The 19,982-nt window shown below is 40.6% G+C and overlaps 3 protein-coding genes across 4 annotated transcripts in view; 1 reads left to right on the top strand and 2 right to left on the bottom strand.

The window, feature by feature from the left end:
- The window catches only part of LOC143021935 (decapping and exoribonuclease protein-like), a 153,553-nt gene extending 137,716 nt beyond the window's left edge, over positions 1-15,837 (bottom strand). Inside the window, exon 1 of the mRNA XM_076179826.1 lies at positions 15,577-15,837. The gene's annotated coding sequence lies outside the window, so the exon portion shown is untranslated. The remainder of the gene's footprint in view (positions 1-15,576) is intronic.
- LOC143022114 (uncharacterized) lies at positions 1,292-13,755 on the top strand. Of its 2 annotated transcripts, none has more exons than XM_076180115.1 (3): positions 1,292-5,054; positions 6,239-6,409; positions 12,169-13,755. In XM_076180115.1, exon 1 carries the CDS (start codon positions 2,346-2,348, stop codon positions 4,086-4,088), a length of 1,743 nt encoding a protein of 580 aa, XP_076036230.1. In that variant the 5' UTR covers positions 1,292-2,345; the 3' UTR covers positions 4,089-5,054; positions 6,239-6,409; positions 12,169-13,755. The 2 variants fall into 2 exon arrangements, with proteins under 2 accessions (XP_076036230.1, XP_076036229.1); XM_076180114.1 differs by having other exon boundaries at positions 1,292-5,844.
- Positions 14,271-19,982, bottom strand: part of LOC143021982 (uncharacterized) — a 108,026-nt gene continuing 102,314 nt past the window's right edge. The window contains exons 9-11 of the mRNA XM_076179908.1: positions 15,577-15,658; positions 14,540-14,598; positions 14,271-14,326 (exon numbers count right to left, since the gene is read on the bottom strand). Coding sequence (XP_076036023.1) covers positions 14,271-14,326; positions 14,540-14,598; positions 15,577-15,658 — 197 coding nt within the window. The remainder of the gene's footprint in view (positions 14,327-14,539; positions 14,599-15,576; positions 15,659-19,982) is intronic.

The raw sequence follows: 19,982 nt of genomic DNA, 5'->3' as shown, positions 1-19,982 counted from the left end.
GAAATATTTTTTTATGTATATAGATAGAAAATAATATTTTATTGATGCCTCACCTTGATATTTTTACTCGGAAAACTAATATGCCGAGGTTGATAACCAAATTTGTGTTTGAATCAGTGAAGATTTGTTTGCATTTGAAGAATCGGGCTTTATGAAAATCTTCACATGCCTAGTTGCATGTCAATTGGGCCAGCAGTTTGGACTTTATTATTTCTAAATTGAAAACAGTTGCCATGGCAACATGATAGGTGTTAGTAAGAATGGTATAAGAAGAAGGTCCTGCAATGTTATTGACATGCTCAGGTGATTTATTGACCCATAAAACCTTCACATGCCAAGTTGTATGTCAATTGGGCCAGCGGTTAGGATTGTATCAATTATTTCTAAATTGAAAACAGTTGCCATGGCAACATGATAGGTGGTAGTAAGAATGGTATAAGAAGAAGGTCCTGCAATGCTGTTGACATGCTCAGGTGATTTGTTGACCCATAAAACCTTCACATGTCAAGTTGCATGTCAATTGGGCCAGCGGTTCGGATCTTATTATTTCTAAATTGACAGCAGTTGCCATGACAACATGATAGGTGTTAGTAAGAATGGTATAAGACGAAGGTCCTGCAATGTCAATGACATGCTCAGGTGATTTGTTAACCCATAAAACCTTCATATGCCAAATTGCATGTCAATTGGGCCAGCAGTTTGGATTTTATAATTATTTCTAAATTGACAACAGTTGCCATGGCAACATGATAGGTGTTAGTAAGAATGGTATAAGAAGGCCCTGCAAGGTGATTTGTTGACCCATAAAACCTTCACATGCCAAGTTGCATGTCAATTGGGCCAGCTGTTTGGACTTTATTATTTCTTAACCCATTAAACTCCGATGACAAGATTCTTGTCATTTGGTGAAATAAAACAAAAAATCATAAAACACCAAAATGTTTGATCAACACCAGAAAAATATGACGTCTGTCCTCGCTTCGCGCGAGGACAGACATCATATTTTTCTGGTGTTTGATCAAACATTTTGGTGTTTTATGATTTTTTGTTTTATTTGACCAAATGACAAGAATCTTGTCGTCGGAGTTTAATGGGTTAATTGACAACAGTTGCCATGGCAACACGATAGGTGTTAGTAAGAATAGTATAAGAAAAAGGTCCTGCAAGGCTGTTGACATGCTCAGGTGATTTATTGGCCCATAAAACCTTCACATGCCAAGTTGCATGTCAATTGGACCAGTGGTTTGGATTTTATTGATGATAATCTGAAAGTTGACAACTTCATGGTTTACAAAGGATTACAAAGGCAGAGCACACCGACAGGAGACCTTTTGGCAAATATGGTATGATGGAGATGTCTCACATTGTTTTTGACATGCTCATGTGATTTGTTGATCCATAAAACCCAAGTATTCCAAATTTTAATAAAATTGGACCAGTGGTTTAGAGTTAATGTTTATTTCTTTACCATAATCTTTACAAATTACCACCCTTAATTCTAACATTTTGCTATGGTAAAGTCTAGCCAAAAATGTGGGCTAATTTTTTTTTTTTTTTTTAAATTGTATCTCCCTTATTTTTTAAACCATTTCAAAAATTTAAAAAGCATTTTGTTTCTAATAAAGTTGTCTTTCATATGCAGCAATAATTTAAGGGTTAATTTTTTTTTTTTTTTTTTTTTGTGCCCGTACCTACTAAATGTAGTGGATAGAGCAAGAAATTTTGCGAATCGTTGGTAATGCTGCACAACAATAACATGGCTACACTTGCGTCAGCTGCCGCCATCAAAGGATTTATGTATTTTCATATATTTTTTTATGTGTTCTTGTTGATTTTAGACCTGTTTTGCAACGCACATTACTCGATTTAATGCTCCCCCCTCAAAAACCCCGATTTCCCACAGTCTTCCAAGATCGTTGGGGAGATGTAAGCATAAGATTAAATATTCATTACTTGAAAACTACGCATTTGCAATGGAAATGATGTACACCATCAATCAATACCCCAATTTCCCACAGTCCCCCAAGATCGTTGGGGAGATGTAGGCATAAGATTAAATATTCATTACTTGAAATCTGCGCATTTGCAATGGAAATTACACAGGGGAACACTTTTTCAGTAACTTTGAGTTGCATTGGATATTTTAACGGATTTTGAAAGAGTTTTAGGCGCTGATTTCAAATCTGAAATTAGTTTTTCTCTACAAGCTCTAGTTTGTATGCAATTTGAGGTTAATGAAATTGTACATATGTGAACTTGCGTAAACCATGTATAAGCATTTTAACGTCCATATATATAGATAGCTTCTAATATTTTGATCATTCTTCTTTTGTTTCAGTTCAAACATGGCTTCCAGAATGAGACATCATTGCAGAAACAAGCCTGATGCCTTCTGCTACATATGTGGATGCTACACACTCAATCGTCAGAGACGTAACATATCCTTGTTCGTCAAGCGTGCCTACAAGGCATATTTTGAAGTTCATCTTGGTGATCAAGACAAGCAATGGGCTCCTCATGTTGTGTGCCACAATTGTGAGGAAATGCTTCGAGACTGGACCAAAGGAAAACGCAAAGGTCTGCCTTTTGGAGTTCCAATGATTTGGCGCGAACCCACCAACCATCTAACTGACTGTTATTTCTGCATGGTAAACACAACGGGTGTTGGGAAGAAAAACCGACATAAGATTACGTATCCGAACATTCCCTCAGCTATTCGGCCTGTTCCGCACTCTGAAGAAGTACCTGTTCCAGTTTTCAAAGGCTTGCCTTCATTGGACGATAAAGACATTGGACATGATACAAGCCAGCAAGACAGTTGTGACAGTGAATTGTCAGAAAAGTGTTCACAATCGGAGGACTGTTCTTCAGACACTGAACCTTTCCCCGTCCCTAAGCCTCTTCCCCAGGCTGAACTGAATGAGTTAGTGCGGGATTTAGGTCTTTCAAAGAAAGCAGCAGAGCTTTTGGCATCAAGATTACAAGGCAGAAATCTTGTTGATCACTCTGTTAAAGTATCATATTTCAGAAAGCGTGACCAGCTTTTTGTGACCTTCTTTTCAAAAGACAGACAGTTTGTTTACTGCCATGACATCCCAGGGCTTCTCAAAGAACTGGGTGTACCTTACTATAGTCCTGCTGAATGGAGACTCTTTTTAGACAGTTCAAAACGCAGTCTAAAGTGTGTTCTTTTACATAATGGCAATGTTTATGGAGCAGTACCTGTCGGTCACTCAGTGCATTTGTGGGAAGACTATGATGATATGAGAATGGTCATGGACTTATTAAAGTATCATGAGCACAATTGGATAATTTGTGTAGACTTAAAGATGGTCAACTTTCTTCTTGGACAACAGAAAGGTTTCACCAAGTTTCCATGTTTCCTCTGTATGTGGGACAGCCGAGCACGAGACAGACATTGGGTCCAGAAGGACTGGCCTATTCGTGACACCCTTGAAGCAGGCATGCCAAATATCATACAAGACCCAATTGTAAACAGAGATAAGATCATCTTTCCTCCTCTTCACATCAAATTAGGTTTGATGAAACAATTTGTCAAGGCACTGGAAACCGAAGGTGAATGTTTCCAACACATCATCACAGCTTTACCAGGGTTATCATTTGAGAAGATCAAAGCAGGCGTGTTTGATGGCCCACAGATTCGAACCCTAATTCGTGATGATCAGTTTGTTGCTAAGATGACCGCTTTAGAAAGGGCAGCATGGTTATCCTTTGTGGCAGTCATTCAGAACTTCCTTGGAAACAATAAGGCGGAGAACTACAGTGAACTTGTGAACAGAATGCTCCTCGCTTTTCGTGATCTCGGGTGCAACATGAGCATCAAGCTTCATTTTTTGAACAGCCACCTTGATCAGTTCCCTGACAACCTGGGGGCTGTGAGTGATGAACAAGGAGAACGATTCCACCAAGACCTAAAGATCATGGAAGAACACTACCAAGGGCGCTGGGACAAAAGTATGATGGCTGACTACTGCTGGAGCATTAAACGAAATTGCCCAGATGAAATGTACAAACGCAAAAGTTACAAATGCAAATTCCTGCCTGAAAAAAATACACAAAGAAATTGATAAGCTTCCATCAGCTGTGGTGATGTTCTGAAGGATGCTAATCTAACTTTGGGATAGATGTTCTGTTAATGTTCTGTTTCTTTTGCCTTAATAAATGTACAGAAATGGCTTTCATACCGTTTTAAGATTCAAGTGAACAAAAGAATTGTGGCTGATATTGCAATTTCCTATAATAACGAAAATTTAAAAAATAAATAAAAATGTCAAATTGCATAAAATCTGTAGCTTGCAGACAAAACCAGACTTCAGATTTGAAATCAGCACACTCAAGTTGACTATAGAAAAGTCTTTTTTTAAATGCAACAAAATGAGTGTTCCCCAGTGTTATGTACAACATCAATCAATACACAACATATCTCACCAGAAACACATAAGCCACATCAGAAAATCATTGGTTGGGTGAAACTATAAATCGACCCTTTTATCTGTGATGCTCCTGCTTGCCAATCTTTAAAATGTATTAAATCTCATTCTGGTTACAGTTGCTGTGAGTGATGCCAAAAAGCATGGTAATTTTGCAGATACAGTTACATTTCCTGAACTTGATGTTAAAAAGAGAACAGATTCAAATTTTGCTTCTATGGAAGAGATTGATCACCATCATAGTCAAAGTCCACAACTAGCACTCAATAATGGACTTGTTTCACAGCTTGTGGTGGACCCAATGCACCTTTATTTGAGTGTCATGAGAAAATTGCTCAACCTTCAGCTAAAGGGACCCCTGCCTATGAGGATTGGCTCTCGGTGTAAAGAACAAATATCACCACAACTGGAAGAACTTGCAAATTTGCCTTGTGAATTTAACAGAAAACCAAGAAGTTTAGATAAGTTGATAGATATATAGCCACAGAAAAAAGCTCCTTCCCCACCTGAACTTGAAGACATCCCACCACTCGAGGCAAAATGCCATCATCAAGAAACCAATGAACAACTTGTTCATCAGTGAATCATCCTAGTCATATGATGGTAAGATGTTATTAAGTTTTTATCTATACAAATGAAATGCTAATTACTGCCCTCTGTCAGTCACTTTAAAAGCCATGTCAGAATGAGAATAAGTTGGCAGTGTAACCACTATAACTTCTCTGATGAAAGTTTCATTTGTACTGTTTTTTTTTTATGACTCCATCAAGCTGTGAAAATAGCTTAAAGCCATCATTGTTATCTGTCTACTTGGTCAATTAATATTTTTTATCATGTCATTATTGCACAATCATAATGTGGATCATTGATTTTGATAGGTAATGATGACAAAGGTGACTGAGACAAAGAATGTCCCTCATGTCATACATGAGATGACTGATATGGGAAGTAGGGTTGGGAATATCCAGTTAGTCCACATTAATAGTGGTTGCAGTGGAAAGGGGAATAAGAGGATATGTCTTGTCACCTCTTTTGGCAGAACTGTTGCCAGTGTATATAAATAGACACTGTGATGGTGGTTTTTACTTTCAAACCACCATAAACACTTATGTGTGCATGGGTATTGAACCTTAGACCTCATAAGATCCTGGTAGTCTGCTAACCATAGATCCTGAGGTCCCAGGATTGATCTGCAGTGCAGGCATGCACACATTGGTGTTATGATGTAATATTTCCCTGTGTAATTACAGGCCTCAATGGGCTTCATGTTAGTTGTTACTTTATATTTTATTCTCATTTGGTTTTATTTCCTTTCAGATTTAGAAATTATCATAGCTGAACTTAAGACATTGTTGAGTAACTGGAAGCAGATGCTGATTTTGAAAAACTTTTGGTAAGTTTGTGCTGTTTATTGATCACAGTAGTGGTGACACTGTTTAAATGGTGACCTAATGGCTCACTTGTATGTGTTGTATGCTTATCAGTGAACACTACTGGCAGAGTTGGAGGGGCCAGTGTGGTGAAGTTGAGATCCTGGCAGATCTTAACTGTTCTCCTGTTCTTAATAGTTTTGTGGGAAAATTTGTTCACTTTTCAGCATTCCACTCTTCCATAGGCTCCATCAGCCTCTCAATCAGTCAAAAAATGAGTATTATTTTAAATGAAAAAATAGTGGTATGCATTATTTTCTTGTTACGAAGATATGATTGTTACAGGACATGCAGTATAAATATGCTTTGCATCAAATAAATATTGTTATTAAAAGTTGAAATTCATTTATATTTCAGTACTATCACCTGTCAAGACTAAGTGGATCAAATGTAAAAATGTCTAAAATTTATTACTGACGTGTTTAACGAATGACTTGCAAAAGAAGTTCAACTGGGAGGGACATGTTGGATGGGGCATCAAGTACAAGATTGGATTTAAGCCAACGAGGCTATGCACCATAATTACAAGTAGGTTTAATGTTACTTAGTGAATTTCCCTAGAGCAGGGTGAAGACTTGGAAACAAAGAATGCAGGTTCTTTAGAGAGACTAAAGAAGTTGGTGACTGAAAGAGTTTGACAAGGGAAGTAATAGATGGAAGATGAGAGTGAATGAGTAAAAAGTAATCTCATGTAGTCCACATATGAGAAATGACAATGGTAGCAGAATGAATGTTAGATTGAATGAAAAGTTGCACGAGTGAATGTGCAAGTCAGTACTGATTGCATGGATGAATATACAAGTATTTGTTTGGGATGTAAAGAGCATTGTGGATAGCAGATATTTGAGAATGTATGCAAAAAGAAGATTGTATTAAGATATCATACCCTCAGAGACGTGGAATGTGAGAGAAACTGAAAGAAGAGGAGGATGCTAGGAGTTCTAATTTGGTGACATTTGAATATTTCATTGTAACATAGTAATGGCTGTGCAGGGAAAATTATTGTCTAGCTAATCAAGTCTTCAGTCAGCAAAGGGAGTAAGATCAAGGCAATTCAGTTATTCAAATATATACATACATATACCAAGACTTTTTCCCCCTTACAAGGGAGGTAGCCAAAAAGGAAAAGGCATAACATCATTCCCACCCATTCCATCCCTGAAAACACTCCACACCCCTCCACCCTCCCTCTCATCTTAGCACCTCCTAGATGACGGGTCATCCCTGCACCCTGTCCACTGCCCTGGGTCAGAAGCAGTGTCACAAGACACAGCGAATCCACAGCAAGGCCGCTTCATTAAATCGGCGACACCCCCTCTCCATCCCCCCATATAAAGGAGAGGGCGGGGAGAAATCCCTTCGGGCTGTGTCAAACATTTGCTCACACACACTTCCTCACCCCCCATCACAACATCTTCCATATACAACCATTCTCCATTCACCCGTCTTCTGTCCTCTCCTGTCCTTCCTCAACAGACATTCCCCTCTTCCCCAAAGCCCCCTTCACCCCATCCATCCATCTCATCCTAGGACGTCCCCTCATGTTCACTCCCTCTACATCTGCCTTCCATACCTCCTTTACTAGTCTTTCTTCACTCATTCTTTCCATGTGTCCAAACCATCCTAATACTCTTTCATCAACCCTATCTCCCAACTCCCTTTCCACCCCTGTTCTCCTCCTCACCTCCTCATTTCTCACTCTATCTAGCCTAGTGACCCCCATCATACTTTTCAGACACTTCATCTCAAACACATTCAAGCTCCTTCTCTCTTCCTCTCTTATGTTCCATGTTTCTGCTCCATACAGTGCTGTTGGCACAATCACTCCTTCATACAGTCTCCTCTTAGCATCCATTCCCAAATGTCTATTCCTCATTACACTTTTTAATCCACCAAGGCATTTACTCGCTTCTCTCGATCTACATTCTACCTCCACCTTTACTCCACCTTTTCCTGCCACATTTGCACCCAAGTATCTAAAACTATCCACTTCCTCCAGTTGCTCTCCCTTAATGCTCACTTCCAGATTACTGCCACTTTCACCCCTTGTACATCTCATCACCTTACTTTTACCTACATTTATCTTCAGCTTTCTTCTATCACACACTCTCCCAAACTCTGTCACCAACTTCCTCAATCCCTCCTCTGATCCTGCCACAAGCGCAGTGTCGTCCACAAACAACAGCTGGCTCACCTCCCACTTTTCTCCATTTTCTTTAACCATCTCCAATCCCTGACCCACTACCCTTGCATTAACCTTTCGCACTACCCCATCCATGTATAAGTAGAACAGCCTGGGTGACATAACGCATCCTTGACGAAGTCCCACCTTTACCTCAAACCACTCACTCTCTCCATTTCTAATCCTGACACAAGCTCTACTACTCTCATAAAAACTCTTGACAGCTCCCAGAAGCTTTCCTCCTATCCCGTATATTTGCATAACCTCCCACAGTGCCTTTCTGTCTACCCTGTCGTAAGCCTTTTCCAGATCCATAAAGGCCCAAAAAACATCCTTCCCCTTTCCCATAGCTTTCTCACATATCTGTCTTATCACAAAAATCTGATCTACACACCCTCTACCCGTCCTAAATCCACACTGTTCCTCACCAATTACTCCCTCTGTTCCTCTCCTAATCCTCTCAATCAAGATCCTCCCATAAGCCTTCCCAACTACACTTAACAAGCTAATCCCTCTGAAACTACTACATTCACACTTGTCCCCTTTTCCCTTGTAAAGTGGAACTATACAAGCAGTCCTCCAGTCCTCCGGCACTCTACCTTCTCTCCAGCAAACATTTAATAACCTCACCAACCAGTCCACCATCACTGTACCTCCTTTTTTTAAGACATTCTGCATGCCATCCATCCAGACCAGGTGCCTTACCTGCTTTCATTATCTTAACAGCTGCCTTCACTTCATCCTTCCTTATTTCTCCTCCATTTTCCTCACTCATCACTCTCATTTTCTTAGCATTTCCCACTGCAGCTATCTTTCCCTCCCTATCCTCCTTCACATTTAGCAACTCCCTAAAATATTCTGCCCAACTTCCCCTTACTGCCTTCTCCATTATCATCTCTCCATCTGCACCTTTTACCTTTTCTTCTCTACTTGATTCACCTCCTCTTCCTCTCTTAATTTCTTTCCAAAGCATCTTTTTATTACTTTCAAAATTTTCTGTCATACTCTTACCCCATTTTACATATGCTCTCCTCTTTGCCTCTTTTACCTTTTTCTTTACTTCTCTTTTCTTTTCTTTGTACTTGCAAGTACAGGTACTCCTCGTTTAACGACGACAATTGGGACCAGCGCGCCATCGTTAACCAAATTGGTCATTAAGCGAAAGTGTATACATATACGTACATGTACTGTATGTACAATGTCCAGCAATACATGTATCATTATTTTCGTGTATTTTCCCTCTTTTATACAGTATATTAAAGCTTTATTTACTGTTTATTTACGGTGGTTAGGTTCCTAAAATTACCGCATATGACCAAATCCGCGTTTGCTGACATTCCATATTGAATACTGGGGTATTTTTTTTAGTTTCGACCATGGGCACAATATAGCAATAGAAAATTAATTATTAATTTGGTAAATTAAAATGTATCAACGTAATATGCAATTTTGTGTGCGGAAATGCAAGTAAAAAATACCTTGCTACAAGAAAATATGCTAATGTCACACCACATATTCCCCTTGCTGACTCACAACACGGTTTTAGGCCACTACACTCCACAAACACTCTTCTGATAAACCTCACACAAAGAATTTTAGATGGCATCAATTCAGAGAGGCCCCACCACAGAACACTTCTTATAACATTAGACACTAGTAAAGCTTTTGATGCTATCCCCCACCACAACCTAACAAATAAAATATATAACACAGACATGCACAATAACACCAAAAGATGGCTGGCCAATTATCTGGCAGGTAGGAATGCTTATGTGTCATAAAATGGCCAATCATTGCACATCAGAAACATTAAGAATGGAGTACCACAGGGCTCTGTTCTATCCCCCATGCTCTTTAATCTGTACATGCATGACTTACCCACACCAGACACCTCAGAAATACAAATCTCTTCCTACGCAGATGACATAACAATCACATGCACACATCATAACACAGACAAAGCTGCAGAAATAATCCAGCCATACCTTGATACACTCAACACATGGTTCATCACAAACAGACTCAAAATAGCTCCAACAAAATCTACAGCAACACTTCTCACCAACTGGACAAGAGAACACAAATACATACCTCATCTCTACATCAACAACACTCTAATACCACACACAAACACACCGAAAATTCTTGGTGTAACATACAATACATCCATGTCTTTCAAACAACACATCACAATCATAAAAAACAAATGCACACCTAGACTTAATGCACTTAAGTCAATCACTGGAACAACATTTGGACAAAACAAAGAAACTAATACAACAATATACAAACAATGCATACGCTCAGTGATGAATTATGCGAGTCCTGCATGGGCTCCTAATCTCAGTGAGACACACCACAACACCCTTCAAATCATACAAAACAAAGCCCTAAAAACAATTACAGGCTGCACAAATACAACACCTACAGACCATTTTTACACCATGAAACAAAAGTCCTCAAAGTTAAGGACCACCTCGACATGAGAGACACACAAACACTTGCCGCAGCCACCACAAACACATCACACCTGCTGCACTACATAGCAGAACACCCACACACACCAAGAAACATTAAAATAACACCCAAAGACCTGTATCACACACAGATACTCTCTTCTCTTCCTCCACATCCACCAAATACCAGCCTCCGGAAACATATTCATAATCATATCACTCACCGCTCCATTAACACACTGAAAGACAACACACTGCTGCATGCCAGACCCCCTGATATCCACCCTTCTGAATCCTTTCTCCCATGAAAGGACAGAGTCCACCTGGCCAGACTGCGGTGCGGCCACCACCCAGCACTTCTAAGCTACCAGAAGAAGCTGGATGACTGCATTGTGAACAGCTGCCCAGGATGAAACACTTCACCCCATACCATACAACACATAATGGAAGACTGCATTATACAATCATGCACGCAAACAACACAACATACACTCTATAAAGGATTTGTGGGAAAACCCAGTTTCGGATGTGGCATTCCTTGGGGAGATGGGACTGCTCGGACAGTCAGTCTAGGGAACGACAACAACAACATCCACAGCAAGGCTGCTTCACCCAATTGGCAACCCCCCCCCTCTCCGTCCCCTTGCACAGAAAACCAGAGGATGGGAAGAAGCCCCCTGGGCTGTGCCAAAATCTCATTCACACACCCACTCCACAACCCCCATCCTCCCATGCTCTCCCCTCCCCGCATCACAGCATCATCCACACACAGCCACCCTCCACTCATCCCCATCTCCTACCATTTCTCTCTTGCTCAATGCCCTCCCCACCCCACCCCATACCCAGTCACCCTCTCAAGCCCACTCCCCACCCCTACCTTCCACACCTCCCTCACCAATCCCTCCCCACCCATTCCCTCCATGTGTCCAAACCATCCCATCAGCCCCCTCAGCCATCTCCCCCCCCCCCGACCTCCCAGTTTCTCACCCCATCCAACCGCACAACCCCCAACACACCTCTCAGACACCTCATCTCAAACACATTCAGTCTCCTCCCTGCCTCTCCCAAAATCCATGTTTCTGACCCACGCAGCACCATCGGCACAATCGCTCCCTTAAGCAATCTCCTCTCCGCATCCAGTCCCAAATGCCTATTCTTCATTACATTTTAAATCATCCAAAGCATTCACTTGCTTCTCTCACTCTACACTCTACCTTCACCTCCACTCCTCCCTTTCCTGCCACACTCACTACAAAGTACCTAAAGTTATCCACTTCCTCCAGCCTCTCCTCCTTAAGACCCACCACCAACTCTCCATCATCCTCTCACCTGCACATCTCATCACCCCAATCTCACCCACATTCACTCCCAACTCCCTCCCACCACACACACCCCCAAACCCAGCCATCAATTGCCCCACTCGCATTTTTCCCTACTTTCTCCAGTCTCCTGCCCACCACCCCCGCATTCACCTCCTGAACCACCCCATCCATGTACACATTGAACAGTGAACAGCCATAGCGACATGATACATGCCCATTTCCTATTATGATAAGACAAATATAAAATAACATAAGATTTAACAATAAGGATGTGTAATGCTGTTAATAAAGACCATTAACATAAAGTTTCCTTCAATGTATTTGCAGGATTTTTGCTTGACAACTGAAACTTCCAAACCTTAGAGGATGAAATTGGAAAAACCATCATGAAGTATTTGAAGAATGCATCAGACAGATGTGGTGGTCGCCAGAGGTATTCAGATATCAATGCTTCCACCAGTAGTGACACATCGTAGGCCTTCTTTATGTAAACATTTGTCCAATTGGTACATATACACTAATTGTTGCTAACCAATGCAAAACAGCTGGACCACTGCATACCATGATTAGGTTACTTTCATAAGGAATATCTGGTCTTTCTTTCATACCAAATACATACATACATACATATATCACAGGCTTTTTCCCCCTTACACGGGGGTAGCCAAAAAGAAAAAGGCATAGAAATCACTGCCACCCATTTCATTTCCCATATATTCCACTCCCCTCCACCCTCCCTCCTATCTTGGCACCTCCTGGATGACGGGTCATCCCTGTATCCTGTCCACTGCCCTGGGTCAGAAGCAGTGTCGCAAGACACTGCACATCCACAGCAATGCCGCTTCATAAATTCGGTGACTCCCCCCCTCCGTCCCCTCATGCTGAAAAGGAGAAGACAGGGAGAAATCCCTTTGGGCTGCGTCAATTTTTTTTTCTCATATATACTTCCTCACCCCCCCCATCCCCCACCCACTCCCCCTCGTGCATCACAGCATCATCTATACACAACCCTTCTCCATTCACCCCTATCTTCTGTCCTCTCCCGTCCTTCCTCTACAGACATTCCTCTCTTTTGTAAAGCCCCTTTCACCCCATCCATCCATCTCATCCTATCATGCCCCCTCATATTCACTCCTTCCACCTCCGCCTTCCACACTTCTTTTACTAATCTTTCTTCACTCATTCTTTCCATGTGTCCAAACCATCCTAATATACTTTTGTTCACACCAAAGAATATGGATTTGTTTAATTATACTTTTGTTCACACCAAAACAACATGGATTTGTTAAATTTAGGAATAATTGTGACATGTACACTTGTACCCAGGTGTTTGAGTCCATGACCCTAATTCCAGCTAATATTAATATTTGGCATCCTTGCAGTTGTGGATACAAAATTGAAATAAATCTGGTATTATCCTCAGTTGTTTTCAGCTTTACATCTTGTATCCATGACTGAAGGTGCCGCATGTTCAAATTGACTGGGAACTGATAGAAACCCCTATAGGAGAAGACATGTTCTGTAGTAATATTGCAATGTCTACCTTGGTCTGTTGTAGCAATACCAAAGCATTCAATACTTCTGTGGTAGAGGGGCAGTATAACTTCTGTTTTTTAATTAATATTGGTTTCCTTTGAAAACTGCACATACACTGTACTTTTACAGTTGTTTAATGGCTTAAATACTATATTTTGTTCAACACTTTGTGATATTCATCTCATATTTTCATATTTGAGAATATGAACCAAGAATATTTGACATTTTTGATACTGAAAAAGTACATAAGCATATTATGTTTTATATATATCAATGTGTATATAGTTCCTACTAGATACTAGTCTACATACTTAGATTCTCATTTCTTACTGCAGTATGTATTGTAATAGAAAATTTATGTTTTCATATATCTCTTAATAAAATCTACTTGTATATAATCAGGTGTGTCTCAGTTTGTGAGCTTCATCAGTATTGGATGATATCCACTTTTAACATTTGACTGCATCGGTTAGATGTTTATCCGCAAACACACTGGACTAAGTCAACTAGATGCTGGTAAGTGCATTGGACCAGTTGATATAGTTATTGCTGTGGATGTGCTGTGTCTTACGACACTGCTTCTGACCCAGGGCGGTGGGCAGGGTGCAGGGATGACCCGTCATCCAGGAGGTGCTCAGATGAGAGGGAGGGTGGGAGGGGTGTGGAGTGTATTTAGGGATGAAATGGGTGGGAGTGTTTTTATGCCTTTCCCTTTTTGGCTACCTCCCATGAAAGGGGGAAAAAGCCTTGGTATATGTATGTATGTATGTATTTTCACATTTGACTGCATCAGATAGACATCAATGCTTTTGTTGGAGAACTACTTTTCTGCCTACGTGACATGTGTATGATTCAGTACCAGACTAGGTGCCATGCACACTCACCCTTCACCCCTACTCCATTAACCTTTTACCATACCTGCTATATGTCTTGGTGCATTTAACAGATCCTGGAATGCATCCAAAAATATGTATCAGGTGTGGTATTATGTTAAAGTGGGAGTGGTGAAAGGTGAGTAAGGTGGCATGTAGTCTGATACTGAGCTATCCACATGAAGTGTAGGCATAAAAGTAGTTTTCCATCAATGGCATCGGTATCTAACCAATGCAGTCAAATGTGAAAATTAATAACTACTGTATATCAACTGGTCCAATGCACTTACCAGCATCTAGTCGACTTAGTCCAGTGTGTATACAGATAACTTTATTAATCAGACCAATTCTGGGAATAAGAATTAACGGATGTGGCCCAATGTAGTATAGGCCCAATTTAGGGTATTCATTGCCCCTGCCTTGGCCCAGCTTCTAGCCAACAGTCCAGTGCACATGCGGATAACTTTATTAATCGAACCAACTTAGGACACCAGAGTTTACGTAATTGGCCCAATTTAGGTTACCCGTTTGTCCATGCTGCCAGCATCCAGCCGACATAGTCCAGTGTGCATGCGGATAACTTTATTTGTCGAATCAAAGGATTTACAAAGGCGGGGCATGCCGACAGGAGACCTTTTGGTCCATATCTAGGTCGGATGTGAGACAAAATCATAATAATGATAAATTAATAAAAACTATAATAATGTAAATAACAATTAGAATACATAAAGAAATGCATAGGTATAGTTAAATAATAAACAAACAGGTAAATAGTAAATATTAAATTAGCATATAACTAATGATAAATGAAAATCAAACAGACAAATGACAAAACAAAAACAAATAATATAGAATAAATTATAATCATTACAGCATCTTGCTTAGGTGTTTATCTAAATGATTCTTAAAGCGAAGTTGTTTCTTCCTACTTCCACATTGAATCTATTTCCGGACAGTTTGAGACCATTGTTTCTTGTCCGATTCTCATTCAATGTGAAAATGTCACTTTTGATGTTGTCAATTCCCTTTAGAATTTTAAAGGCCTGTATCAAGTCACCTCTGAGTCTACGTGTTTTTTTTTTTTTTTTTTGTGAAAACAGATTCATATGTTTTAGTCGATTTTCGTATGATTTATTTTTGATATTTGGAATCAGTTTTGTGGCTCGCCGTTGAACTTTTTCCAGTCTGTCAGTGTCTGGAAATCTGAGTTTACGTAACCGGCCCGACATTTCTTAATCGGCAGTGCCTGAATAGATGTAATGTTGGTCCGGTTATTTCATGTTTGCTGGGCACATAGAGTTCTATGAAGCATGCTTCAATAACTTACCCGAATTCTGGCAATTCCGTCGTGTTACACAGTTCAGACTCCTCCTTACGGTCGCAGCTCACCAGTAAGTCGATTAGATGCACTATATTCAGATTAAGAATTCTGGCAATTCCGTCGTGTTACACAGTTCAGACTACGCCTCCTTGCACGGTCGCAGCTATGACCACCTCTGAACTTGCAGTCAACATGGAACACTAGGTGGGCGCCGTCGGTTAAATAGTGTCCGGCCAACACAACGAAAACGTTTTACCGACGTGACGTCAGCTGAACCTACGAATCTGTCGGGGCGAGCTTATCAAACGCAGACATTTTCCTATCATTCTTACAGGATCCTCACATGGGGGGGGGCATATTCCTTTGGGCGGCACCTTTAGGGAGGCTGCAATTCTAGTCTGGACATACCGCCCACAAGGCTGACAAAATAATCATGATAAAAATGGTCAAAGGAGGCCTGCATATCTTACCATAATATACGGATTTTGCTTTAGAATCAACAGAACAAACTATTTTCCCCCATTTTTTTTTTTTTTTTTTTTTTTTTTTTTGCAATAGGGACATAAAATAACATTTTTAAAACCAGTATCTATAATATGACGCAGAAGCAAGCCAGTATCAAGAAGCAAGCCAGTACCTATAATAGACAGTAAAGAATGGTGGGGATAGGAAGTGGTGGTAAGGGAAGGTGGGATGCGTCACTGATAACTGCTTTGGGGTGGCATTTTGATAAGGGCACTGCATTCATATATTTAGATTGCAGAAGTTGACTCGTCCATATACGTCGGAAATTACTACTTCGGATGCCCTTTTGTAGCTGTAAAATTAGGATACAGCAAGCTGTATTAAAACCAGTATTTTAGATTTTTTTTAAGCATATACTTATATAGAATAAAGTTGAGATTGAAATTATTTCCAAACCATTCGATGCGTCATATTTTATGTCACTTATGACATTATTCTTATTTCTGGGTATCAATGCCCTCGGGTAATTTTATCTAGCTAATGGTGATTCCTGGAGCGAAGATTTATATTAACAAAGCTGAATAAAGTCGTTTGGGCCCAAGTAAAAAGAAGAACTTGTGTATTTATGGTTGCACTTCAAAGCGTCAGAGCACAAGTATCACCCACCCACCTTTCCCCTCTCATCCCCTCATGGATATACAGTATAGCATAATTAAATTGACATATCCTCTGATAAATGCAATTCTAGGCGATTATTTGAGTTTGGCATCGTAAGGGGAATTGTTTCAAAGAAATATTGATTGCACAAGATCGAAATCATTCTGAAAACTTGATTACGTCATGTTCCCTTTTGGCAATGACCGAACGACAATCATCGTACGCTTGGCAACAACAGGGATTGCACCATCTCCGCCAACAACAGAATACGTCTATTACGTTTCGGCTACAACAGAACACGTCTATTACGTCTCAGCTACAACAGAACACGTCTATTACGTTTCGGCTTGAACAAGAATGTGCACGACGTCCAATATTTTTGTGCAACACCCATTTCGAGGCCGAGACTTGGTATTCATTGAATTCCTCCCTCTACCTCCCTTGAATAATTCAAGGGAGGTAGAGGAAGGAATTTTAAGGGGACCCCCCGCCCCCAGATTTAAGAAAAAAAAAATTATTGCATAAATACATAGTAGGGATCTTGCTCTAGATGCTGGTAAAGTGTTTTTAACGTACCGCCATTTTTAAAGGGTTTAAAGGGCCTACCCTCCCTCCCCCCGGCAGCCACATGCTGCGCACGACCATTGTTTACATACGTTTTGACCATATTTTACTCTATTTTTTTTTTGCGTTTGATGCACTCATAAAGTTTTCTCTTACGTCCGGCATGCACGTGAGTATGTGGTGTGAGGAAGTTCAGCCATACAAAGTAAAGGACATGTACACGTTAGCATGCCGCGTTCACTAATTTGCCGTGTGAAATTCGCATCTAATTTTCAGTGAAGAGATATTTGAAGATATTAGCCATGCCTAAGCTATCCAAACAAAAGGCACACTTGCAGAAGATAAGAACGTCTACATTAGCAACTCAAGGGGAGAAAGAAAGAACCCCAGCATCAACTTTGTTATCACCACCTCCGCCACCACCACTAGTACTCCCTCCAGCAGCTCTCTCCCTGCCATCTACATCCACATCCTCAGCATCTGATCCTCTGTCCTCTACACCTATATCAGACACGTTGTCTCTACGCAAACAACTGTTTGCTAACAAGTGGCTACAGGATGCCTTCTTGTTGCGACATCTTGGATTTAGTCTCAAACCTCACAGTGATGTCCCTGATGCAGCAAGAGCCTGTTCCAACACCAGAAAGTAAACCCAAGAAAAGAAAGAGAGCTGAATCCCAGCAATCAGACTACCTTGCTGGGTCATTCTAGACCAAGAACTCAAACTTTGCGACAAAGAGTGAGGTGGCGGCTTATGAGACCCTCACTTTGAGTGAATAATATCCTACACTGTAGGAGAGTACAAAGTGCCCGAGTTACTTGAAAGATGCAAAATCATCATGGAAATACAATGGAACCTGTTTTCAATGGGTCTTAGGAGGTCCAATGTAAAATTTAGTCAAACTAAGGAAAAAAAAAAAAACTTTAACACTCATTTCTGAAAAATGTAAGTTTTTGATACACAAATTCTATCTCCCTCAATTTTCAACCGATTTTTGCATGAGGTCTCTATTAATAGCTAGATAAATGACAAAAAATGAAATAGAGAGTTATTTTTGCACGTGTTAATAGATTTTTTTTAATAACGTGTCAAAGTCAAATTTTTGCGTTTTTTTTATAAAAAAAATTTCCTCGGCGCTAAACAAAGATATTAAAAAAAAAAATTCTATTTTGTTTTTTATATATGTAGAAGATTCTTTTGCTGTAAAATGGAAGACATCGAATAGAAATTGTAAGAGGAGATAGGATTTGAAAGCCCAAAAATATGGTATTTTTAACGTTTTTTATTAAAAAATAAAAAACTACTTGTCAGATCTGAATAAAACTCAAGCTGTGAAGGTTTCCTCAGACCTAGATATCACACAGAAAAAAATCAGCAAGATCCTTCAGAAAAAAAAGATTTTGGGCGGGTCCCCTTAAATGTTTCGAAAGCATGATAGGGGATACGACAAGAATGGATAGAGTGAGAAATGAGGAGGCGAGTTGAGGTGGAAAGGCGTTGGCATGTGGCGCACAGTTTGCCAGATCGGGCTACAAGTCTCAAATTGGGCTACTTTTGAAAGCTCGGCGCGACTTAAATTTGAGTTTTGCGACTTGCGACATTTTGGGTTACTTTTGAAGTAAGTTGGGCTACTAATGAGAAGACTGGTAGTTATTCTGCATTCATGAAGACTAATAGAGTAGTGATTATTTCTGCATTCAGGAAGTAAATTTGGCATATTTTTGGCGACAGTTGGCATTTTTTTTTTCTTGGTAAAACCAACCAGGCAACCCTAGTCCGATTTGAGACTGCTACGGAAGATGAAAATTAACAGGAACGTATTCAACGTGCTAGATCGTCCCGCTCGTTTCTCGGCTCGCAGACCCACAGTTCGAAATGTACGTATTCGAATATGAACATTAACAGGGATGTATTCAACGTGCTAGCTTCACAGCACAAAAATTCATATCTAAAATATGTTCAAATAGCAAGTGGGTCTGCCCCACATCTATTGTAACTCTAACCTCCTTCCATTTCCTCCTTTACTTTACACACATACCCTCCCCCCCTCTCCTCCATCTTACCTATCCTATCTAGCAGTAGTAGTAGTAGTAGTCGCGGTTGAGATACTTCGAGCAGAAGACACCACGGCATACGGACGCGTGAACAATACCTCCGCTACCAACGTACCGTGAAACTACAGCAACGAAGATTCTAAACGCCGTTACCCGAGCCAAGGCATTCTCTTCGCCTCTCGCTCTGACGGTTAATGCCCTCATAACCCCTCTTTCGACCGAGTATAGCCCGTGTGGTCTTGAAACTTGTTCGGGCGACTGGTGGAGGAGGGAACCCCCCTCCCGAGCCACGACCACCAACAGCCCCTAATCGCTCGCTAAGTCGCCCGGTGGCAATAGCGCTCTTTTATACACTACTATCTTTTCATTTTCTGACAGACATTCTTCCCCTCCCACAAAAACCGATCCCACGCAAGCGAGTGGTCTTTCCTAGGAATTCAGAATTCAGAACAGTTCCGACCAGCGCACAAACTACATCTTGTTCAGTCTTCTAGCCGTCCCATCGAGCCTCGCTGACGTTAGGCTCCACGTCCAGCTACAACCATAAGCTCCACTAAGCTGTGGCCTTAGTCCGAGCTTCACCTATATTTCTCATGTGACACTTCTAGTGTCGCACCTTGTGGCTAATTACCAAAAGAAAGAGATTAGATATTTTGTGTTGATTTTCATTT

Source organism: Oratosquilla oratoria, chromosome 43, assembly GCF_046742065.1.
Source record: "Oratosquilla oratoria isolate Oo_2021 chromosome 43, ASM4674206v1, whole genome shotgun sequence".
In the NCBI taxonomy this organism is placed as follows: domain Eukaryota; kingdom Metazoa; phylum Arthropoda; class Malacostraca; order Stomatopoda; family Squillidae; genus Oratosquilla; species Oratosquilla oratoria.
Note: the sequence above shows the minus strand (reverse complement) of the source record. Positions and strands in the feature narration are given on the sequence as shown.

Excerpts from the sequence above, each read along its gene's own strand:
- LOC143022114 (XM_076180115.1), top strand. The coding sequence starts at position 2,346 with ATGGCTTCCAGAATGAGACATCATTGCAGAAACAAGCCTGATGCCTTC.